Below are 25,710 nucleotides of genomic sequence, written 5' to 3'. Positions count from 1 at the left end.
CATATAAATCAAAACCCCTCTCATATAAGCTTTACTAGCATCCCAAACCATTTCCATCGATGTACCTTTATGCATATTTGTAACAAAAAATTCTTTCATATGTTCTCTACATTTCTGCAAGAACAAGTCATTTGTAAATAAATTCTCATTCAGCCTCCAGGATCTTCTACTACCATCTTCAGCAAAAACTCCAACCAAACAGGACTATGGTCAGACATTGTCCTGGGAAAAATCTTAATGTTCTTAACCGAAGAAAAAAGATCAGTAGTAATCAAAATAAAGTCAATCCTGGAGAAAGATTTATGTCTATCCGAAAAAAAGGTAAAATCTCTGTCTCTCATATTCCTTTCCCGCCATACATCTCTTAATTCCAGATCTTCCTTCAAATCAAAAAAAGCTTTAGGCAATTTTGAATTAAAAAAGTTTTTGGAGGATCCCTTCTTGTCTTCAGATGGCACCAAAACTCCATTCCAGTCCCCCATCATAATAACAGATTTATAATCCAATTCGATTAGTCTCTGATGTAAAAATTTGAAGAATTTTTGCTGTTGTTGGTTTGGAGCATATAATCCAATAAGAAGAACTTTCTTTCCTTGTAGTATTAATTCAATACTAACATATCTCCCTTGTTTATCCGATTCAATCAATCTTGCCGAAAAGTCTTTTCTTAAATAAATGGCCACTCCAGCCTTCTTGTCCGGAGCAAAAGATGCAAAATGTGTTCCCAGTCGGGAATTAATCAGATACTTTTGGTCTTTTAATGTGTGTCTCTTGTAATATGTGTCTCTTGTAAGCAAACAATGTCATTTTTATGTTGTTTCAGATAAAAAATACTTTCTTTCTTTTCTGTGGTGAATTTAAGCCATTAACATTCCATGTCAGGAACTTCACCATCTCTGGTGACCATGAGCCTTTGGAACATGGCCTGAAGATCAGCTGTTGCTCTCTTTGGACGTGCTCCTCCCACAGGCTCTGAGACAGCCGCGTCTTGCGTAGCTGGACCAGATACAGGCTTTTGTTTTTGCTCTTTTTCCATATGCTATATACAGCTCTTGTCATCCTCTGTTCTTTTGGGTCTTCCTTTAATGCCAAACTCTGCTCCGTAGCCTCCGCCTGCTGCATCTCCTCAAGAGGCAATGACATTGCCCCTTCACTCAATTGTGAGCATTTCTGTTGAGGATTGGCATTGGGGGTGGGATGGGTTTTTAAAAAATTTTATTCCCCCGCTCTGCTGGGTGATTGCAGCAGGTTTTGGTCACTTCAAATGACCCTGGGACACTGTGATGGTCATAAATATGAATCAGTTGCCAAGCATCTGAATGTAAATCACAAGACCCTGGAGATGCTGCAACATTCCAGCTGATCGGTGCTTCTTCTGGGCTCAGCAGAAGCGCCAGGATCAGCACTGAGCACCAGCTGATCCTGGCAGCTGATCCTGGTGCTTCCGCTGACCCCTGACAGCCCTGCAGCTCCAGCCATCTCTTGCTCAGGCTTGTGCGGTGCTACCACCAGTTCAGCTCATTCCCCTCCCCCACTACCACTTTTCTAGGATGGTCGCGTACTAATGTACCAGAGGTGGTACCCGTATCACTGGTTGAAAGGCCCTGCTTTACAGAATTGCCTTCCAATAGTTTGTTCAGTTGGAAAGAGTAAAAATAGCAGTGTCAACTGGCTGATAGCTTTCAGTTCACTGAATACTACTCAGAGTATTAGTGGTTTTTATCACTAATGGAGTTTTCAGAATAACTACAGAAGAAGTCAAAACACCTAAACATCAGTATTCATAAATGTTTTGATGTATACTAAATTATGATTTTATTCCTCCAGATAATTAAGAATAGTCATCTATTTACATCCAAATACCAAAACATTGAAGTAATTACAGTACCTAAATGATACAGATAAGTCTTCATTAAAAATGCATAATAAAATAAATTGGAATCACCAGTAGAAACCCAGTTCTTCCTGATGGGAATTTAGCCCTAGTGGGAATAATAACAAACCAATTGTGTAATAGAAGTTATGTTACCTTCTTTTTATACTGAAGTGTTATTATTTATATTTATATAAATAAAATAAATAAACCAGAGACAAATTCCTTGTGTGACCAACTATACTTGGCCAATAAACTATTCTATTCTATTCTATTCTATTCTATTCTATTCTATTCTATTCTATTCTATTCTATTCTATTCTATTCTATTCTATTCTATTCTATTCTATTCTATTCTATTCTTGACCTAAATATTTAGGAGGGAATATGGTAGCTTGGAGCTCAAGCTACTATAAAGGGGATAACAAAAAACTGCTACTACAGCATTATCTAGGCACAGGCATAAATGTTCCAAGCTGGAGCACTATACTTCTTCCCTCCAGCATCCCAGAGAGCAAGACATTAACAATTGCTATAATAAAAGCACCCTTGTAAGGTGTCTGTCTGTCTGTCTCTCTTTGTGTGTGTGTAGAGAAAGGCCTACAAAAGAGATCTTTGTTGTAATGGCTTCAGGCCTTATGCCTGCCTTTCTGCAGATCCACGTCAAGGACTATTTCACCTCCATTAAGGCCTAGGAAGGGCAATATGATGAGAAATTCTGCTGAGAAGCCACAATAGGCAAAATTCTTGGCTATACATGTTTTCCACAATACAGCTAACAACAACAACAAAAAAAAACAGACTGAGCCAAGAACCCACCCGAAAAACTAGTTGTATTCAACATTTTAATAACAGATCCTCATGCAAACCTTAACAGAGGCAAAACCAAATTCCAAGCAGGTAAGTGCATTGAGCACCAAGTAAAATTCTTAAAAGATTTGACTGCATTCAAGTCTTTACAGAGACAGACCTTTTCTGTTTATAAAATGAATTTAGCACCTTTGCTCACAAGCACTTGCTTGCAGCAGCTAGAAAGAATATATTGCTGTTTCATCTGGCAAAAATCAATATGGATTTGAAGGTTTCTGGGAACAGGTTGAGAGGTAGAAATTGTTATCACTACACAGTGAAGGATTGAAAATAGATTCCCAAACACTTAAATAGCTTTATTCATGTTCCACTTATAGTAAGAGTTTGTACAAAGGTTAATAAATAGGACCATTTTTGTTTCAGCTTACTTGATTTCACGTTCTACATCAAGACAAGAACCCACAGATGTACCAGAAGGCATAGAGTTAATGAAAGGATTACAGCCCCACTGATATCTGGTAAAATGGTATCAAGCCTCATGCAGTTGGTCAAGATTAAAACAGCAGAAGCTACCCAGATTTCACTACAGTATGTTTCATGTTAATCTGTGGGTTAATACGTATTCTAAGAGGTTTTCCGCCCTCTTTAGACCTTACCAAAGGACAATATCCTTAAAGGATTTGAAATATTTCTTACTAAGTTTCTTGCCACCTGGACTAAGGTATATTTTATGTGTTAAAGTATCAACTGAATTGTTCTTAGTCTCTTTTATTCCATTAGTCTTCCATAGATGGAAATAGGGTTGTTGTTTAGGTTTGGGGGAGTTAGGGAATCAACCTGCTTAAAAAGAACACTTTTACTTCCATTCTAGTATTCAAATATCTTATAAATACACACATACACACACACAAAATTACCATTTGGCATTCTAAAGACTTTCAGCCTTTTTTCTGCACCCCTCAAACTATCCTAAAGAATTCCTAAATGCACATTTTTAAGCTTTAGAAGTTTTAAAAATTATCACTTTGTTAATCACCATGTTTCTCTAAAAAACCATTCCCTTTGTATTATTTTACAATGTAATTCACCCATATAGTATAGCACGTTGCATATGGAACACAGCTGTTGTAGGCTGCTTGCAAATGAGCAAACTGACATTATTTTCTCTTTGTTTATAATTTAACCAAGAAATAACTATAGAATTCACTTGATAGTATCAGTTCAATTTTAGTGACTGAGAACAATGTTATGGGTATTTCCTACTATAAATCCCAAAATAAGTTCGTCCAGATAGAAAAAAGTATCTTACTTACTAGTGGCTTACAAGATGATATGGTATCTTTTCTAACATAAGCTCAGTGCTATTCTTCAGTCATTCTAAATCATTCCTCAGCTTTCATGTGGATGTAATACAATTTAACAATTTGTATTAATACAAATAAGGAGAACTATTATGAAATTCTCCAGCTATAAGGCGGGAAATCTTCAGGGTTCTGTAAGTTGGTTTGGGATTTAATATAAAATATATTTAATATAATATATATTTAATATAAAATCTCCTAACTGTAAATAAGAAAGCATACGCCCCTAAGTAGTGAATGTATTTGCATTCTGCGTGTGAAAACTGAAATGCAAGATCTGAAAGGTATAAAGGCATTTGAAATGTATGTTGGAAATGTGAACAACATAACGAATATTTTATCATGCTTGGTGGACATATAAAAAAGTTGAAAAAAACTGGATTCATATACATTCAGATAGAGGATTTTATGATATAAATGTCAATGATTTACATATATGCAACCCTCAGAAAGATTTAAACGATAACAGTATTTTTGATTTTGAACATGATAAAACTATATTTGAAATTGAGTTATGTACTAATGGCAAATATCTTATAGCTAAAATGAATGTTTCTGTTCAGATTGGATATAGAAGATGAACAAGTTAAAACTGTATGATAAGATAAAGCTAAAAATTTTGGATATAATAAATGCAGCAACAAGAAAATATGTGGACAAAAGGTTGAAATTTATAGTTTGTTAAACTCTAAACGAACATTTCTATAAAATGTATAGATAGCATTTATCAAAAGAAAGATTGTTAAACATATATATAAGACTTCCGGTGGCGATGCGACGCTGAAGACAGCCATCTCCGGGCTGTCCGCTCTGCGGCTTCGTAGAAGTGCTGAAAACAGCGCCGATCAGCTGTTTCAGCGGTTCGGAAGCCCCCTCCTCGGGAGAAGAGGAGGGGTTGAGGCCCCAGGTAGGGGTTGAGCTCTCCGGGGCCGCCTGAACTTCTAGTTCGGGCGGCTGAAGGATCGAGCCCCCCTGAAGCCTGGGTTTACTCCGGGCTGCGCAGCGTTTCTGCTCCGTGCTTTTGGGAGCAGAACTAAGCGTTAGCAACCACCCCTGCCAGAAAGAAGGACTTTGGAGTGTGAAGAGGCAGGCAGAGCGATATAGGAGGTCAAGGTGAAATGGATTTCTGTTCTCTAGTTCAATGGATTTTATGGACTTTAAAAGTGAAAGTGCGTAGCAAGTGAAAGTGGGGGAAGATGGCGGCTAAAACTTCTAAAGTTCTCCGGAGTGCGGGGGCTTCCCCGGTGCAACAGTCCTCGCTGCAAGCCTTATTGGCTCCTGCACCTGCTCCGGCACTGACGGTTAAAGATTTACAGGATGCTTTGGAAAAGCACTCACAACAAATAGCAGATATTATAGATGAAAAGATGGAAAAGCTGGAGGAGAAGATGGAAAAGCTGGAAGAGAAGTTTACAGCAATGAGGGCAGACATCTTGCCTGCACTTCAAGGTGTGGCTTCATGTATTCAATGCTTGGACGAAAAAATGGAAGATCTTAGCCAAAAGAATTCCAGATTAGAAGCAAAAGTGTTAGAGAATGAAAATGTGATGGATAAAATGGACGGTGATTTGACTCTGGTCCAGTACCACCAGATGGAGTTTGCTATCAGAATCAGAGGTTTAAAAGAGAATCCTAAAGAAGATTTAAAGCAGATAGTCTCTGAGGCTTTGGAAGTGGTACTGGGACAGCCAGCAGCTGAAATTGAGGGAAATATAGACAAAATCTTTCATGTGAATTCATGGATTGCAAGACAGAGAAAGCTACCTAGAGATGTGGTGGTTTATTTCACAAAGAGAGCAATCAGGAATGAAGTTATCCAAGTTTCTTATGATACTAAGCTTGTGGTTGCTGAGCAAGAAGTTTTGGTTTTAAAAGAGATTCCTCCAAGAATTTTAAGGAGAAGGAAAGATTTTGCTTTTCTGGCACAGGAACTTAAGAAACGCGACATCAAGTTTAGATGGGAGATACCAGTGGGCATGGTGGTGATGCATGAAGGCATAAGACACCGTTTGGTCACAGTGATCCAGGCACGTGATTTTTATAGCAATGTTTTAAAAGCAACCTCTTTACCACCTTTGGAATCTGTGAAGAAAAATGGCGAGGGAAAGCCTCAAGATGCTGAAGGAACACAGACAGATGAGAAAGCTACTGGAGGGGATCAAATTACAGCTTCATCGGAAGATGCCAGAGAGCAGAGGATGACGCGTGCTGCCTTGAGACGAGCGAGACAAGAGCAAGAGCAAGACCAGCAGAAAGTTATGGAACCTCCAAAGCGTACCTATAGCTGTGGGAGGGGCGCGGCCTAAGGAAGTTAAGGGACTCTTGACAGACGTGCTCCAGAAGCTTCAGGCCGCTAAGGATGGCGACTAAGTTTCTAACTTGGAATGTCAATGGCTTAAACTCACCACAGAAGAGAAAGAAAGTTTTTCAATACTTAAAACAATTTAAGACTGATGTTATTTGCTTGCAAGAAACACATATTAGGGTTATGGACCAAAAGTACCTATTGAACTCTAGATTGGGTACACAATTTAGTGCTTCAGCAATGAATAAGAAAAATGGAGTGGTTATTTATGTCAAGAATACTGTGACAGCGGAGCTAATAGAAGCAGATAAACAAGGAAGATTTGTTATAATAGATTTGCTGTTAGAAGGCAAAAAAACGCTTTTGGTTGGACTGTACGCTCCTAATCAACAACAAGCTGACTTTTATAGTTTATTACACAGTAAGATTACTCAGTTGGATTATAAATCTTTTATTTTTATGGGAGATTGGAACAGAGTCTTGGACATACAACTGGACAAGGGTGGCTCTTTTAGGCATATTCCGAGCCATGCTAGATTGCCTAAATCTTTTTTTGAAATGAAGGATGATTTGGAGTTGCGAGACATTTGGAGAGAAATACATCTAAAAGAAAAGGATTATACTTTTTTTTCTGATAGACATCAATATTTTTCCAGGATTGATTTTATATTATTGACTAATGATTTTTTTCCAGGATTAAAAAGATAAAGATTTGTCCAAGAACTATGTCTGACCATAGTCCAGTTTGGTTAGAGATTGACAAGAATAATAGAGATAGGCGCTCTTGGCGCTTAAATGAGAACTTGTTTAGAAATCAGAGAAATGTGGAAGAATGTAAAAAACAGATGAAGGACTTTTTTGAAACTAACATGAATAAGGGCACTTCTATGGATATGGTCTGGGATGCTAGTAAAGCTTATATGAGAGGGGTGTTAATATATATGAATAACAAATACAGACGTAACTTGGAATTTAGGAGGAAGGAATTGGAGAATGAAATTAGAGAAAAAGAAAAGGCCCTAATTCGGAATCCATTTGATGTGAAGATCAAAGAGGTTATTAATCTGTTAAGAGGACAATTTGATAAGTTGATGGCTGATCAGGTGGCAACTAATTTACGGTTTGCTAGGCACAATACTTTTTGCAATGCCAATAAACCAGGCAGATGGTTAGCTTACAGGTTAAGGAAGAAGCAAACGGCTTCTAAAATAGATAAAAGAGAACATAAGGGTAAGGTTGTGTATCAACAGGATCTTATTAAGGAAGCCTTTCTGGACTTTTATTCTAAATTATATGCTAAAGATAAGATTAATGAAGCAGATATTGATGTATATTTGAGGAATGTTAACATCCCGGTTCTTACACAAGAACAAAATGAAGAGATTAATCAACTGATAACAGAAGAAGAAATCCTTTTAGCAATTAAACAATTGAAGATGGATAAAGCGCCAGGCACGGATGGACTGACTGCGGTGTACTATAAAAACCTACAATTGGAGATGATAAAGCCACTAAGGGAATTGTTTCAGACAATTCAAAGGGGAGGAAGGGTGCCTCCGTCTTGGAGAACTGCCTTTATTTCTTTGATTCCGAAGGAAGATCAGGACGTCACTCAAGTAAGAAATTATAGACCAATATCACTTTTGAATACGGACTACAAGATATTTGCTAAGGTTTTAGCTAACAGATTGATGAGGGTTCTGCAACAGATAATTCATGGGGACCAAACTGGGTTTATCAGTGGTAGACAAATGAAAAATAATGTGAGGCATATAGTAGACTTGTTGGAATTTTTGGAAAGGAACAACCAGATCCCTGCGGCGCTGATCTTTTTAGACGCCGAAAAAGGCTTTGATCAATTGGATTGGCAATTTTTGATGAAAGTTTTAGATAAAATGAATTTTGGGGATAAATTCTTATAACCAATTAGGGCATTACATCAAAAACAAACAGCCCGAATAATAGTAAATAATAGTTTGACTGAAGTATGTAATATTGAAAAGGGCACAAGACAAGGGTGTCCGTTGTCACCTTTATTATTTATCTTAACATTGGAGATATTATTGATTAAAATACGAAATTCGGAAAAAATTAAGGGAATTCAAATTAGAGATCAGGATTATAGACTGGTTGTTATAGACGATCTGGTTGTTATGGTGACCCAGCCGAAAAATTCTGTTGTGGACCTGATGGAGATAATAATGCAATATGGGAAGGTTTCTGGATTTAAGGTCAATATACAAAAAACTAAAATATTAGCCAAAAATATGACAGTATCGCAAAAAGCCCTTCTAGAAGGGTTAACTGGATTTGAGATTGTTAAAAGGGTTAAATATTTGGGGGTGTATTTGTCACCCTCAAATGCAAAGTTATATAAAAATAATTATGAAAAGTTATGGGGAAAAATTCAAAAAGAATTGGAGAGCTGGGAAAAATTGCAGTTGTCTCTACTGGGAAGAATTGCAGTAGTGAAAATGAATGTTTTACCTAAATTTCTATTTTTATTTCAAATGATACCTATTCTTAAAAAAGACTCAAATTTGGAGGAATGGCAAAAGGGTATCAATAAATTTGTATGGGCAGGGAAAAGGCCACGAGTTAAATTTAAGATTATGTAGGATACGCGTGAAAGAGGTGGTCTTAAAATGCCCAACTTTAAATTATATTATGAAGCTGCTGCGTTGTCAGCGATAAGTGATTGGATTAATTTAACACAAGGGAGATTATTAAATCTGGAGGGCCATGACTCTGGCATGCATATTTATTGTATGATAAGGTAGATAATGTGTTTAAAGTGCATATTTTAAGACAGGCATTGCTGAGAGTTTGGAAAAAGTATAGACATAAGCTAAACTACAAGATACCTTTATGGGCAATTCCGAAACATGCAATAGAAAACATAAATGTTGGCTTCAAACATGATGCGATTACATACAAGGAGATCTTAAGTTTGGAGAGAAACGTATGGCGTTTGAAGCCGTATAATCTCTTGCGAGATGAGAAGATTGTTCAAACTTGGTTTCAATATGGTCAATTATGGGCCAGGTGGAAAGAAGATCAGAAAATTGGTTTCTCAATGATTGATGAAAATTTGGTAAAGCAAATTAGAAATCAGGGTCCAGCACATATCAAACGGATATATCTTGCACTGATAGAAATTGACTCAGAAACAGAACTTGTTAAAGACTGTATGATAAAGTGGGCTCAGAATATTCAAGAAGTTATCACAATGGACACTTGGGAAAAGATTTGGGTGAGGTACGTAAAATTTACACAAGCTCAAAACTTAAGAGAGAACTTTTACAAAATGTTTTATAGGTGGCATTTAGATCCTAAAAAGCTTGCAAGTATGTATCCGAACTATCAACCTAAATGTTGGAGATGTGGTGGCGAAGACGCAACGTATTTTCATATATAGTGGACCTGTAAAAAGGTTAAAGCTTTTTGGATTAAAATTTGGTGGAATATGCAGAAGATATTTAAGCAAAGGATAAAGTTTTGTCCGCAATTGTTCTTATTGGGCATAATTACAGATACTACTGTTGTGGACACCAAGTTGATGCTGAACTTAATTACGGCAGCAAGACTTTTAGTAGGTCAATATTGGAAGAAAGAGGAACTGCCGACTATAGAAGAATGGACTCTAAAAGTTTCTGACCTGGCGGAAATGGCAAAGATTTCGGCTTATTTGAAAGACCATTCGCAACAACGTTATATTATGGAGTGGAAAAAGTGGATTGATTATATCCAGAACAAATATGGGACCAAAAGGTTTCATTTAGCATTTGTATAAGTTTTTTTTATGTGATATTAGTATTGCTTGTAGTCATTTCATATGAGCTAGAGTGCGATAGACTTAATAGTTTATTGTTGTTAACATATGGTTGTTTATGATTGTTTCTATTTTTATACCTTGTATTTAGCTCTGGGAAGTCGGGGAGGGGGGAGGGGGGAAGGGGGGAGGGTTAGGGAGGGTTAGGAAGGGTTGGGTGGGGGAGGGGGGGAGGGATTGTTAAAGATAAAATGTATTGTAAAACTTTTCAATAAAAAAACTGTATGATAAGATAAAGCTAAAATTTTTGGATATAATAAATGCAGCAACAAGAAAATATGTGGACAAAAAGGTTGAAATTTATAGTTTGTTAAACTCTAAACGAATATTTCTATAAAATGTATAGATAGCATTTATCAAAAGAAAGATTGTTAAACATATATATAGGATTTCTAACCTGCTGGAAATATAGTAGGAACTTTTTATTACCTTTGATGGACTTGTAAAACAGCTAAAAGCTATTGGACTGAAATACATATATATGCTATTGTGCTTGATGGACATACAGTATAAAAAAGCTAGAAAATTGATAAAGAGAATTTTAAAGATTAATATTCAATTGAAGCCAGAGCTTCCTTTTAAGAACTAATGGTTAAATAGCTGGAAAAGAATAATGGAACATTATTTCAACATATGATTACATGATGACTAGATTCATAACTGGCCAACGCTATTACAGTTCCTTTCTTATGGTTCTGGGTTAGCGTTAGGGTTAGGGAACTCAGGAGTCCTTGCACATCTTCTCCAATTCTTTCTGTATCCTCTGATCCTGCACCAGCAAGGATATGGAAATAGGTAAATGACTTCTTTCTGACTGGCAAGACAAGGCAAGGCCATAGTGAATGTGACCTGAGCATTGCTGTTAACTGATATTTGAATGAGATGTTTTATGTATGCCAGACCTTGACAGTGAATATTGTAATAGCCCACTTTATTTTCAGCCATGTCATATCTCTTTCTAATTTCTTGGGAAACAACTGGGCAGAATTTCTTTTAGCTTTGTACAACATAGCTGTCCAGGGCAAGCTAATTTGACTTGAAACTGCCTTGGTGCAATTTGGATCAAAACTGCCCCAATCTTGTCCCAATAGTGATAGGCTTAGTATGTTCATACAATACACTGCATTCTTAACTAAGGACATATTGTGTTGATGCTGCCAACATTTATATTCTTGCAACAGCTGCTAGAAAATGATGCCAAATCTACTTGCAGGGAATGTTTAAGCAAACTGTATAGAAACATGCATATGTATTTTATAACAGCAGAAATACAGAAATTTACTTTGGTGGCTGGTTAATTCAATTAAACATTTTTCTTCAATCATTTGCTTTCAGATTTAAACTATTCTTGGATTCGTTGTTTTTTTCCAACTTGATGTTCTTCATATATGTTGGATGTCAGCTCCCATAATCCTATAGACACCACATATGGGAACTAACTACGGTAAACTATATAAACATACACACACACACACACACACACACACACACACACACACCTCTTTCTATGTTGCTTGGCCTGGTCTCAGCTCATTGTTCAGGCAGAGAAGAAAGTTGTTTCAAGGTCTTCCTCAGAGGAAAGAGGACCAGAGTCTACACAACTAAGGAGCTGCTTATATACCCACAGCTGAAGCTAGAAGGCTTCTTTTGATTGCTGCAGATGGAGCAGGAGAACAAGTTCCAAACTGCCACTCCAGAGGAGTTTACCTTTCTGGTTAGGCATTTTATTTTGAATGTTACTTTGAGTTCTTAGTTTGGATTGAGGAGATTCCAACAGCCTGTTTTTATTTTCAGACCCTGAACGCTCAACAGACTAGGGAGAATAAACTCCAACAAGTTTTTGCTTTTTGTTATTTGCTCCCCATTTTTCTGTCTACAAGTTCTGCCATACTTGTGTTTGAAGTGGGATCAGGAAATAACCTAGTTAGGGACCCATCCCAAAAGTGCAAGTAGCTGACCCATGAATATCAGAGGAGATCCCTCAGGGTGCTAAACTATAGAAATACATGTTGAATGCACTAGAATTGTGTCCTAAAATCCAGGCTTACTCTCAGTTGGTCCAGCAAAAGAACTAGCCACAACTGAGAATGTGAATGGAAATGTGAGGTCCCTATCACTACACCATTGAGATTCTGCCAAACTTCTGCTGAAGTGGGGCGATCTACAAAGTACCTGGCAAATGCAATGAAGGAAAGCTTTATACACAGGGGTGTCAAACTGCTGGACCACAGGCCAGTTGCATCATGTAAAGGCCACACCCACCCCAGCTCCGGCAATGCAAAAAAAGTCATGTTGTTGTTGTTAGCTGCGAAGTTGTGTCCGACCCATCGCGAAAAAAAAGTCATAATACAGGGCTTTTCAACCTTTTCACCCATTGTACCATTTTTAGGATATGGCAACATCCGAGTACCACCAGTCACCTAGCAAGGTGTCAAAAACTTGATGACACCCCCCCTCCAAAAAAAGGAAAAAGGTAATGAAGTACAGGTAGTCCTCGACTTACAACACTTCGCTTAGTGACTGTTCGAAGTTACAATGGCACTGAAAAAAGTGCCCCCCAAGCCACAGCTGAGCCAGACACCTGCCTGCCCGCCTGGCGGTGCTCTTCCTCTTGTCTGAGGTTTTCATTGTTGTGAGCATTTCTGTTGAGGATTGGCAGTGGGGGTGGGGTGGGGTGGTGTTTGGTTTTTATTCCCCCATCTGCTGGGTGGTTGCAGCAGGTTTTGGTCACTTCACATAACCCTGGGACACTGACTGTCATAAATATGAATCAGTTGTCAAGCATCTGAATGTAAATCACAAGACCCTGGAGATGCTGCAACATTCCAGCTGATTGGCACTTCTTCTGGGCTCAGAAGCACCAGGATCAGCGCCGAGCTCCAGCTGGAGCCTGGCGCTGATCCTGGTGCTTCCACTGAGCCCTGACAGCCCTGCAGCTCCAGCCATCTTTCGCTCATGCTTGTGTGGTGCTGCCACCGGTTCACCTCATTCCCCTCCCCCATTACCACTTTTCTAGGATGGTCACGTACCACCTGCCAGGTGCCAATGTACCACAGGTGGTACCTGTACCAATGGTTGAAAAGCCCTGTCATAATACATTGTGACACATCACATGGCGAGTTTGACACCCGTGCTTTATAAATTCCTTAGCAGACTTAATTTTGAATTCCCCACATTTTTTCCCCTGGGAAATGAAGTTGGTAGCAGGATTTAAATAATATTCACCAGTCAACTATATAATATCACAAAATTAATCAATGAAATTTCATAAAATTATTTCACTGAGAGCTCTATCCTTAGCATTTCACCACTGCTGGTACAGAAAAGGTTATCAATTTTTCATGCAAAATGTTATCTTTTTTTCATTTTAGCAGCTTTATTTCATCCCCAAGTTAAGCTTTATCAAGGAGGTTGCTCGCTTACAATTAATTACTAATATTTTAACTTATATTCTATCCTATGCTCTTCTCATTAACTTTACTTCAAATGCATACATATAAAATATTTTTCTATTCTAATTTTCAGTAAAGTGAAAATTTTGCACAAAAGTGTAAGATTTCATGACACTATGCCATGTTAGTAAATGGCCAGAAAAGGTTCACATACTGACTGGTAATTAAATTATATTTATTTTGGAGGTGATTGCAGTTTTGAGTTTTCTGATTTCTCATTGCCCCTGGAAATGGAAGTAACTTGATTTTGAGCTTCTCTTCCCTATTCATGTAAAAAAAAATCTACAATTGTACTTTAAGATAGTCAAACTAAAGGAACCATAACCTGCTTCTGTATTTCAAAACAATTAAACAGATCAGAGCATTTCTTGCATATTGTTTGAAATGCAGCAGAAAGAAGTCAGTGGGAATCTAAATTGATAAATTAATGAAATGATATGTCATGGTATATTTTTAGTCTTTGCAAAAGACGTTTTTTAAAAAAATATGCATATAATTATTTGGTCGTTCTGTTGTAAGTACTTATAAAATGTATATTTCCATTCATTTTATAGTAATGGTTCAAGTAAAGAAGCATGACAAACTATTACAAGGAACTGAATTAAATATCTGGCAAAATAATTTTTACCTTAGTTGGCTTCTTCTGGACCACTTGCTGTGGCTGCAAAACAACAAAACAAAAATAAACCCAGATGATATATATGTGTATATAAAAATATCATTTAGACAATTTACATGAATACAACTTGCTATATTTCTAATGTAATATATCTAGAAAAATATTATTTTAGCATAATATGCAAGATGGCATATTTATCCTTGCTTAAAACTACGTTGTTAATCTGATTCATGCATTTACAGTACTGAGGTTTACATTTACAGTACACAATAAATAGAATGGCAGGTAATTTGCATATTCTAAATCATGTCTAATTTAGCTTTAAACATATAACTCAATTTATATATATATAAATTGTAGGTATGCCATACTTAACAGCAGACTGAAATGATTTTATTCTTTATAGAATTTTGAAATATTTTGTAGTCTGAAAAGATAATATCGCAGGTTGATATGTGAGAAATTAATTTTGGACTCAAAATCTCTAATTCAGTTCCTTTTGGTTATGATCAAGTATCAGGAACAGATGTAAATCTTTATCTGACTTATCATTCTGAGTCTTCCTTAAGATTTGTCTAAATCTACTTGGAACCTAAGAGTGGATGCCCATGTCAGAAACATTTGGGCTGAAATCAACAACTTTCAGCTTCATGAGTAGCTATCTTATAAAAGGGTTACCAGTTCTATAGTTGAAGTATCTTCTAGAGCACTGGTGCCCCCTCCCCTTTGGCACCAGGGACTGGCCTCGTGGAGGGATGGTTTTGAATTTTCTCACTCACCCGCTGCTTACCTCCAGCAGTGCAGCCTGGTTCCTAACAAGCCATGGCCCGGTACCGGGCCATAGCTCAGTGTTTGAGGACTCCTGTCCTAGAGCAAGAATTCATTGTGTAGTAACATTACTAGTAGAGAAACATGACAAGGAGCTGAATCTAATATATGCCACAATAATTCACTTTTTACTTAGTTGGTAAAAGGTTTAATTTTGGAATGGGGAGATCAGTGTTTCTCAATGTTGGCAACTTTAAGAAGTTTAGACTTCAAGTCCCAGAATTCTCCAGCTAGCATTCTGACTGGGCAATTCTGGGAGCTGAAGTCCAGGTATCTTAAAGTTGCTAAGATTGAGAAATCATGCTAGATATCCCATCCTTTTTTATATGAATGGCTAAAAAGTACGTATTTCCCATTGGAGCTGAGGCTCTCACTGAGTAATTTGTGTACCCTACCCCAGCTGAGTACTCTCTAGCTGGCTGGAAATTCTGGGACAGCAGTAATAATATCAAAGCACCAGGTTGATAAGTGTTGATCAGTTCATTTTTGTTTTGTTGTTTAGCTCTCACTAACTTGCTACTGATTAAGCCTCAGGCTTGAGCAGCAAGCAAGGTGTTCTGTATATGTTAAGTTCATGAAGTAGTGAAACAGATCTCTATAGAGATACAACTGATACTATTTACCATATGTATATATTTATGCCCCCTTCATGGATTACTGCCTTGTCGTGGTGAAGGGGCTTGCGTAATTCAATGAAGCTATGAGCTATGCCGTGCAGGGCCACCCAAGACGGACAGGTCATAGCTGAGAGTTCTGACAAAACGTGATCCACTGGAGAAGGAAATGGCAACCCACTCCAGTATCTTTGCCATGAAAACCCTATGGACAGTACCAAAAGGCAAAACGATATGACGCTGGAAGATGAGCCCCTCAGGTCGGAAGGCGTCCAATATGCTACTGGGGAAGAGCAGAGGGCTAGTACTAGTAGCGCCAGAAAGAATGAAGCGACTGGGCCAAAGCCGAAAGGACGCTCAGCTGTGGATATGTCTGGTGGTGAAAGGAAAGTCCGATGCTGTAAAGATTTTTTCTCCATAGGAACCTGGAATGTAAGATCCATGAATCAAGGAAAGCTGGACGTGGTCAAACAAGAGATGACAAGACTGAACATCGACATCTTAGGTATCAGCGAACTAAAATGGACAGGAATGGGTGAATTTAATTCAGATGACCATCAGGTATACTACTGCGGGCAAGAATCCCTCAGAAGAAATGGAGTAGCCTTCATAGTCAATAAAAGAGTAGGAAAATCAATACTGGGATACAATCCTCAAAATGACAGAATGATCTCAGTTCGAATCCAAGGCAAACCATTCAATATCACAGTAGTCCAAGTCTATGCCCCAACCACCAGTGCTGAAGAGGATGAAATTGACCGGTTCTATGAAGCCCTACAGCACCTTATAGAAGTAACACCAAAAAATGATGTCCTTATCATCATGGGGGATTGGAATGCTAAAGTAGGAAGCCAAAAGATAACTGGAATAACAGGCAAGTTTGGCCTTGGAGTACAAAATGAAGCAGGGCACAGGCTGATAGAATTTTGTCAAGAGAATACGATGGTCATAGCAAACACTCTTTTCCAACAACCCAAGAGACGGCTCTACACATGGACATCACCAGATGGTCAACACAGAAATCAGATTGACTATATGCTCTGCAGCCAAAGATGGAGAAGCTCTATACAGTCGGTAAAAACAAGACCAGGAGCTGACTGTGGCTCAGACCATGAGCTTCTCCTTGCAAAGTTTAGGCTTAAACTGAAGAAAGTAGGGAAAAGCACTAGGCCACTCAGGTATGAATTAAATCATATCCCTGTTGAATATACAGTAGAGGTGACAAATAGATTTAAGGAATTAGATCTGATAGACAGAGTGCCTGAAGAACTATGGACAGAGGTTCGCGACATTGTACAACAGGTAGCAACCAAAACCATCCCAAAGAAAAAGAAATGCAAAAAAGCAAAATGGCTGTCTGAGGAAGCTTTGCAAATAGCTGAGGGAAGGAGGGAAGCAAAAGGCAAGGGAGAAAAGGAAAGATACACCCAATTGAATGCAGAATTCCAGAGAATAGCTAGAACAGATAAGAATGCCTTCTTAAATGAACAGTGCAAAGAAATAGAAGAAAACAATAGAATAGGGAGGACCAGAGATCTTTTCAAGAAAATTGGAGAGATGAAGGGAACGTTTCATGCAAAAATGGGCATGATAAAGGACCAAAACGGCAGGGACCTAACAGAGGCAGAAGAGATTAAGAAGAGGTGGCAAAATTACACAGAAGAACTATACAAGAATGAGCTTAATGTCCCAGATAATCACAATGAGGTGGTCACTGACCTCGAGCCAGACAACCTAGAATGTGAGGTGAAGTGGGCCTTAGAAAAGCTGAGCAACAACAAAGCTAGTGGAGGTGACAGTATTCCAGCTGAGCTATTCAAAATCTTAAAAGACAGTGCAGTAAAAGTGCTACACTCAATTTGCCAGCAAATTTGGAAAACTCAACAGTGGCCACAGGATTGGAAAAGATCAGTTTACATTCCAATTCCAAAGAAAGGCAGTGCCAAAGAATGTTCAAACTATCGCACCATTGCACTCATTTCTCATGCTAGTAAAGTCATGCTTAAAATCCTACAAGCTAGACTTCAGCAGTATATGGATCGAGAACTACCAGAAGTACAGGCAGGATTTTGAAGAGGCAGAGGAACTAGAGATCAAATTGCCAACATACGCTGGATCATGGAGAAAGCTAGGGAGTTCCAGAAAAACATCTACTTCTGCTTCATTGACTATGCTAAAGCCTTTGATTGTGTGGATCATAACAAACTGTGGCAAGTTCTTAAAGAGATGGGAGTACCAGACCATCTTATTTGTCTCTTGAGAAACCTATATGTGGGTCAAGAAGCAACAGTGAGAACTGGACACGGAACCACTGATTGGTTCAAAATTGGGAAAGGAGTCCGGCAAGGCTGTATACTGTCGCCCTGCCTATTTAACTTATATGCAGAGCACATCATGAGAAAGGCAGGGCTAGATGAATCAAAAGTTGGAATTAAGATTGCCGGAAGAAATATCAACAACCTAAGATACGCAGATGATACCACTCTAATGGCAGAAAGTGAAGAAGAACTAAAGAGCCTCTTGTTGCGGGTGAAGAAGGAGAGTGCAAAACTTGGGTTGAAACTTAACATTAAGAAAACCAAGATCATGGCATCTGGCCCTCTCAATTCTTGGCAAATAGATGGGGAAGAAATGGAGGTAGTGACAGATTTTGTTTTCCTGGGCTCCAAGATCATTGCAGATGGGGACTGTAGCCAAGAAATTAAAAGACGCTTGCTCCTGGGGAGGAAAACCATGGCAAATCTAGACAGCACACTAAAAAGCAGAGACATCACCCTGTCAACAAAAGTGCGTATAGTCAAGGCTATGGTCTTCCCAGTCGCAATGTATGGCAGTGAAAGTTGGACCATAAGAAAGGCTGAGCGCCAAAGAATTGAGGCCTTTGAACTATGGTGCTGGAGAAGACTCCTGCGAGTCCCTTGGACTGCAAGGCGATCAAACCGGTCAGTCCTAGAGGATATCAATCCTGACTGCTCTTTAGAAGGCCAGATCCTGAAGCTAAAACTCAAATACTTTGGCCACCTAATGAGAAGGAAGGACTCACTGGAGAAGAGCCTAATGCTGGGAAAGATCGAGGGCAATAGAAGAAGGGGACGACAGAGAATGAGGTGGCTGGATGGAGTCACTGAAGCAGTAGGCGTGAGCTTAAATGGACTCCAGAAGATGGTAGAAGACAGGAAGGCCTGGAGGAATGTTGTCCATAGGGTCGCGATGGGTCGGACACGACTTCGCAGCTAACAACATATATTTATGCTGGGGATATCCAAATAGTGAACTATTTTTTTAGTACAATCTCTCTGAATATGGCCAAATCTCATAAAAGTGTCTGTTGATTTCTTCTATATGAATGCTTAAGTTTTTAGTGGAAAGTTTAGGATACAATGAATTAAGGTATGGGAATAAGCACAAGGAATAAGCATTCACTGCTATCATAAAATGAAATATTTGAGAACTACAAAGCTTTCATTTGTTCATGGCAAATTTGCTTTAGCAGTTAATATGCAACCAATCCCTCATTTCCAATTTTTACAATGGATTTTTAATCATAATGTTATCAAAGACTAAAATTTCTATTATTATGTATCAGCAGTAGTAGCTAAACAATTTCCCCTGGTATGATAGACACCATTTTTCTTTGTAAAATTAGATAGAACATATGTAATCTAAATTTAGAAACTTATTTACCCCCTCCCCAGCACATACACAAAACCTGGATCAGCTTGCTGAAAATATAAAAAATGAAATTGTAAAAAAAAGTGAGCTTTCCTCAAAATGAGCAGGATAAGGAATAAAAATGCAAACAGTGGGGTAGAGGGGGAAGAAGGCAGAACTAATTTATAGAAGAACAAACCATCTCCAATCACAATTCTATGCTTTCTAAATCACAGTAATCTAGTTGGCAAAGCTGTTATCGGAGTTGTTAGGAAAAGCCCTGCATGAGTAAGATTCCTCTAAACTTTGGTCTGCATCCAAAGTACAATGTTTCCTTTTACTTTTTTTCCATGAATGGCTGCAGTATTGTGCCTCAGTTCTGGCAGACTACTCTTCTGCAGTCATTCATAAAAATAAAAACAAAACAAAACAAACGCCTACAAAAACTTTCTGAGCCCAGTCTGGAGCCAGTGGGTGCCAGAGGCTGAGAAAACATACTGGCAGCTCCAAGCCTAAACAGCATTTAAGTATTCAAGGATCTGCTTGGTGGTCTGTAAAGTATGAAGAGTTGTATGGAAGGGCAGCTGGTAGAATTATGTGACACATACTAGGCAGTAAGCCAGAGCTGGCCTTATTTCAAACATTGTCTTTCCTCTCATTGAAGTGTCAGGACCTAATTCATGGAAAATTTGGTGAGTTGGCAGCTGTTTCAGAGGATTTCATTGAGTTGCAGTGTGCAGGAGTCACATGAATGCCAGGAACACTGCCAAGAAAAAGGGGATTTCTGAGCACTAGAAACCAGTTAGCCTACAAGAATGTACGTGGGTTTGATGTGGTTTTGGAGTAAACACGTGTACAGGTGTAATCAGCAGGAGAGAGAGGCAAGAGGCAAATGGGCTTGTATGATCTCGATTTGCATGTGGCTCATTATTGAGATATATCTGGGTTCTAAAAAGAAGCAGTTTGTTAGGTTTAGAAAGAAAAAAATATATTTTACCAAACATGTTGTTTGATAAAGTAGAGCACAATCTACTACTTGATAAGATAGAAAAATGTGGGTTAGACAGCATCACACCAGATGGATTCGTAGCTGCCTGACCAGCCATACTCAGCGTATGGTTCTCAATGGAACTGCATCTACAGGAAAGTGTGTAGTGGGGTGCCCCAGGGCTCTGTTCTGGGCCCAGTACTCTTCAACATCTTCATCAATGATTTGAATGAGGGGATAGATGGGGAACTCATCAAATTTGCAGACAACACCAAGCTGGCAGGAATAGCCAACACTCCAGAAGATAGGCTTAAGATACAGGAGGATCTGGACACACTTGAACATTGGGTGCTATGTAACCAAATGAAATTCAATGGTGAAAAAAGTAAGGTTCAACATTTAGGGAAGAAAAACCAAATGCACAAGTACAGTATTAGTGGTACCTTGCTCAATAGAGGTAACTGTGAGATGGATCTCAGAGTCCTAGTGGACAATCACTTAGATATGAGCCAGCAGTGTGCTGCAGCTGCCAAAAAAGCCAACACAGTTCTAGGCTCCATTAACAGAAGGATAGAATCAAGATCACATGAAGTGTTAATACCACTTTATAACACCTTAGTAAGGCTACACTTGGAATACTGCATCCACTTTTGGTCACCACAATGTAAAAAATACGTTGAGACTCTAGAAAGAGTACAGAGAAGAGCAACACAGATGATTAGGGGACTGGAGGCTAAAACATATGGTTGCTGGAGTTGGATATGTCTAGTTTAATGAAGAGAAGGATGAGAGGTGACATAGCAGTGTTCCAATATTTCAGGGGTTGCCACAAAGAAGAGGAGTCAAGCTATTCTCCAAAGCTCCAGAAAGCAGGGTAAGAAGCAATGGATGGAAACTAATCAAAGAGAGAAGCAACCTAGAACTAAGGAGAAATTTCCTGACAGTTAGAACAATTAATCAGTGGAACAACCTGCCTCCAGAAGTTGCTCCAACACTGGAAGTTTTTTAGAAGAGACTGGACAATCATTTGTCTGAAATGGTATAGGGTTTCCTTCCTGACCAGGGGGTTGGACTAGAACAGGGCTTTTCAACCTTTTAACCCACTGTACCACTTTTAGGATATGGCAACATCCTAGTACCACCAGTCGCCTAGCAAGATGTCAAAAACTTGATGACCAAAAAAAAAAAAAAAAGGAAAAAAGTGATACAGGTAGTCCTTGACTTATAACAGTTTGCTTAGTGACTGTTTGAAATTACAATGGCACTGAAAAAAGTGCCCCGCCAAGCCACAGCCGAGCAAGACACTTGCCTGCCCGCCCAGTGGCGCTCTTCCTCATATCCGAGGTTTTCATTGTTGTGAGCATTTCTGTTGAGGATTGGCAGCGGGGGTGGGGTGGGGGCATGTTTGGTTTTATTCCCCCCCTCTGCTGGGTGGTTGCAGCAGGTTTTGGTCACTTCACATGATCCTGGGACACTGTGACGGTCATAAATATGAATCAGTTGTCAAGCATCTGAATGTAAATCACAAGACCCTGGAGATGCTGCAACATTCCAGCTGATCGGTGCTTCTTCTGGGCTCAGAAGCGCCAGTATCAGCACCGAGCTCCAGCTGGAGCCTGGCACTGATCCTGGCGCTTCCTCTGAGCCCTGACAGCCCTGAAGAAGCGCTGATCCTGGCGCTTCCACAGACTCCTGACAGCCCTGCAGCTCCAGCCATCTCTCGCTCAGGCTTGTGCGGTGCTGCCACTGGTTCAGCTCATTCCCCTCCCCCACTACCACTTTTCTAGGATGGTCGTGTACCACCTGCCAGGTGCCCATGTACCAAAGATAGCACCCGTACCACTGGTTGAAAAGCCCTGGATTAGAAGACCTCCAAGGTCCCTTCCAACTCTATTATTGTTGTTTGTTGCTGCTGCTGCTGCTGCAAAACTATTATGAATAAACAGAAAAATATTTGTATTAGCAAGTACTCTAATTTTGTGAGGGATAGCCCAAAATGTTTTCATCCTAGCTATTTTGCATTTTCAGGTATGAAATAATAAATCATTAATGCTCAGCAATTTAAAAGGGAAAGTGAGACCTGTTACTTGTGACTCAGTTCCAAAACTGGACATTCCAGAACTTATTCCAAAAGTAGGCAAAAGTTGACACAGGAAGGAGATATAGATAGAAATGAAAAAAAGACAAGTTATGACAAAGTATCTTTAGAGCCTTTTCCAGACACTGCAATGCTCATAAACATCCAGTTACAATAATACTTGTATTATTGAGCAAATAATATAAGGATATTTTATAACGCATTTCACATATAATATCATTCCTTATTATTACATTTTGGAAACAGAAACTATATCTCCTGAATGCCAAAGTCCATAAGATGAATGAGGAGAACATTCTCAACATGCTTTAAAACAGTTTATTCACATATGCACGCTAAGTACTAGCAAATCAAAAGCATTAGTGGATATGGTAATGTACCTCAAATCAGGAGGAGGTTACTCAAATCTCTCCAATAATCTGTTTTGGATTTGGATTTTAGAGCAGTATTTTTCCTTCAAGAGAAAACTAAACAGCTATAAATTGTAAAACAGCAGTCTTTAATCTTCATCTTCCCTTTTTAAATTTGTAAGCATGAGCGTAATAGTATATATGCAATAGCATCCACATAATAAGGAACTTCAAAGATGAGGGTCAAAAAGCAATCCACCACTTAAAATTCTCTTGCTCTAAAGACTGAATTGTTGATCTTTCTGCTGATTATTTTCATTTATCTGATGAAGTAAATCACTTGCATTTTACACCAGATTCTAACAGGAGCTACACCAAAATGGAACTGAATGTCAGAATTCCCAATTGCAAAATCATTCTAGAATGATAGCGTTTTGTTCTGCATAGCTGTAATTAAAACCAACTGGCTTTATTCAGAATTCCAAAAAAGTTTAAACATGTAGCCTGAGTCTTTTTTAACCTCAGCTTACAGGCTGGGTATAATACCGTATTTAGCAAAAGATGTATAAAAGAAAGGGGTAGCTAAGAAATGTATTCCAGCCATTTTGTTGTTGTTGTTAGTTGCGAAGTCGTGTCCGACCCATCGCGACCCTATGGACAATGTTCCTCCAGGCCTTCCTGTCCTCTACCATCTTCTGGAGTCCATTTAAGCTCACGCCTACTGCTTCAGTGACTCCATCCAGCCACCTCATTCTCTGTCGTCCCCTTCTTCTCTTGCCCTCAATCTTTCCCAGCATTAGGCTCTTCTCCAGTGAGTCCTTCCTTCTCATTAGGTGGCCAAAGTATTTGAGTTTTAGCTTCAGGATCTGGCCTTCTAAAGAGCAGTCAGGATTGATCTCCTCTAGGACTGACCGGTTTGATCGCCTTGCACTCCAAGGGACTCGCAGGAGTCTTCTCCAGCACCATAGTTCAAAGGCTTCAATTCTTTGGCGCTCAGCCTTTCTTATGGTCCAGCTTTCACTGCCATACATTGCAACTGGGAAGACCATTTATTTATTTATTTAGTTATATTTATATACCGCCCTATTCCCTGAGGACTCAGGGCGGTTTACAGGGAATTAAAAATCCAAAATACAAAAATTAAGAACCAAATTAAAAAATATTAAATTGACCCTGTACTCAATTAAAAAGAACCCCAAATTAAAAATTTCTCCTCAGTCTGGGCCCGAGAGCTCAAAGAGCCAGGTCTTCAGGCCCCGGCGGAATGATCGGAGGTCGGGGGCAGTTCTCAGCTCCACCGGCAGCTGGTTCCAGAGGGCAGGCGCTCCCACCGAGAAGGCCCTATCCCTGGGTGTCACCCGCCGGCAATCTCTTACCGGCGGGACCCTGAGCAGACCCTCCCTGTGGGAGCGCACTGGGCGAAGGGCGTTTGATGCCGGCAGCAGGTGTTCCCTCAGATATCCCGGACCCAGGCCATGTAGGGCTTTATAGGTGATAACCAGCACCTTGAATTTCACCCGGAGGGCAACCGGAAGCCAATGCAGCTCACGGAGTAGAGGTGTTACATGGGAGTATCGGGAAACCCCCATTACAACTCGCGCGGCCGCATTCTGCACCAGTTGAAGCCTCCGAGTGGTCTTCAAGGGCAGCCCCATGTAGAGAGCGTTACAGTAGTCCAAACGGGAGGTCACAAGCGCGTGAGTAACTGTGCGTAGGGCGTCTCGGTCCAGATAGGGACGCAACTGGCGCACCAGGCGAACCTGAGCAAAAGCGCCCCTGGTCACGGCTCCTATATGGTCTTCGAAATTGAGCCGTGAATCCAGGAGGACGCCCAAGTTGCGAGCCCTATCGATGGGGGGTAACACTTCACCCCCCATCATTAAGGATGGAATAACTTGGTTAACCCGAGATGCCGATATGCACAGCCACTCAGTCTTGGCGGGATTGAGACGAAGCCTGTTTCTCCCCATCCAGACCTGAACCGCCTCCAGGCACCGGGACATCACGGAGAGGGCATCACTGGGTTGGTTTGGGGTGGAAAGAAAAAGTTGGGTATCATCAGCGTACTGATGATACCCCACCCCAAAACCACGAATGATCTCGCCCAGCGGCTTCATATAGATGTTGAACAGGAGAGGCGAGAGAACCGACCCCTGAGGAACTCCACAAATGAGAGACCTCGGGGCAGATCTCTGCCCTCCTGTCAACACCGACTGTGAGCGGCCCTGGAGGTAGGAGGAGAACCACCGTAGAACGGTGCCTCCCACTCCCAGCCCCCTGAGACGCCGCAGTAGGATACCATGGTCGATGGTATCGAACGCCGCTGAGAGATCTAATAGGACCAGGACAGAGGAGCAACCCCTGTCCCTAGCCCTCCAGAGATCATTCACCAGCGCGACCAATGCCGTCTCCGTGCTGTGTCTGGGCCTGAAGCCCGATTGGTACGGGTCCAGATAATCAGTTTCCTCCAGGAACAGAGGGAGCTGATGCGCCACCACGCTCTCAACAACCTTCGCCAGAAAGCGAAGGTTGGAGACTGGACGGTAGTTGTTTAAAACAGCCGGGTCCAAAGCAGGCTTCTTGAGAAGGGGTCTCACCACCGCCTCCTTCAAGGCGGCAGGAAAGACACCCTCCTTCAAGGAAGCAGTTATTACTGCATGGAACCAGCCTCGTGTTCCTTCCTGAGCCGCATAAGCTAGCCAGGAGGGGCACGGATCCAACAAACAGGTGGTGGTGCTCAGTCTCCCCATGATCCTGTCCACATCATCAGGGGAAACAGGGTCGAACTCATTCCAGATAACGTGCTCAAGACCGCCTGATTCCTCCACATTAGACTCTGCCCAGTCAGAGTCCAAGCCGGTCCGGATCCGAGTGATTTTGTCCGCCAGATGATGACTAAACTCCTCGGCTCGTCCCTGCAAGGGATCCT

General features: G+C 40.1%; 1 protein-coding gene across 1 annotated transcript in view; it reads right to left on the bottom strand.

The window, feature by feature from the left end:
* Positions 1-25,710, bottom strand: part of HMGA2 (high mobility group AT-hook 2) — a gene marked incomplete at both ends in the record, with an annotated part of 214,991 nt that overhangs the window by 12,219 nt on the left and 177,062 nt on the right. Inside the window, one exon of the mRNA XM_083365607.1 lies at positions 14,262-14,294. Coding sequence (XP_083221733.1) covers positions 14,262-14,294 — 33 coding nt within the window. The remainder of the gene's footprint in view (positions 1-14,261; positions 14,295-25,710) is intronic.

The sequence above is a fragment of the Vipera ursinii genome, assembly GCF_947247035.1.
Source record: "Vipera ursinii genome assembly, chromosome: 6".
Taxonomy (NCBI): Eukaryota; Metazoa; Chordata; class Lepidosauria; order Squamata; family Viperidae; genus Vipera; species Vipera ursinii.
The sequence above is the reverse complement of the archived record's forward strand: the minus strand, read 5'-3'. Positions and strand labels throughout refer to the sequence as shown.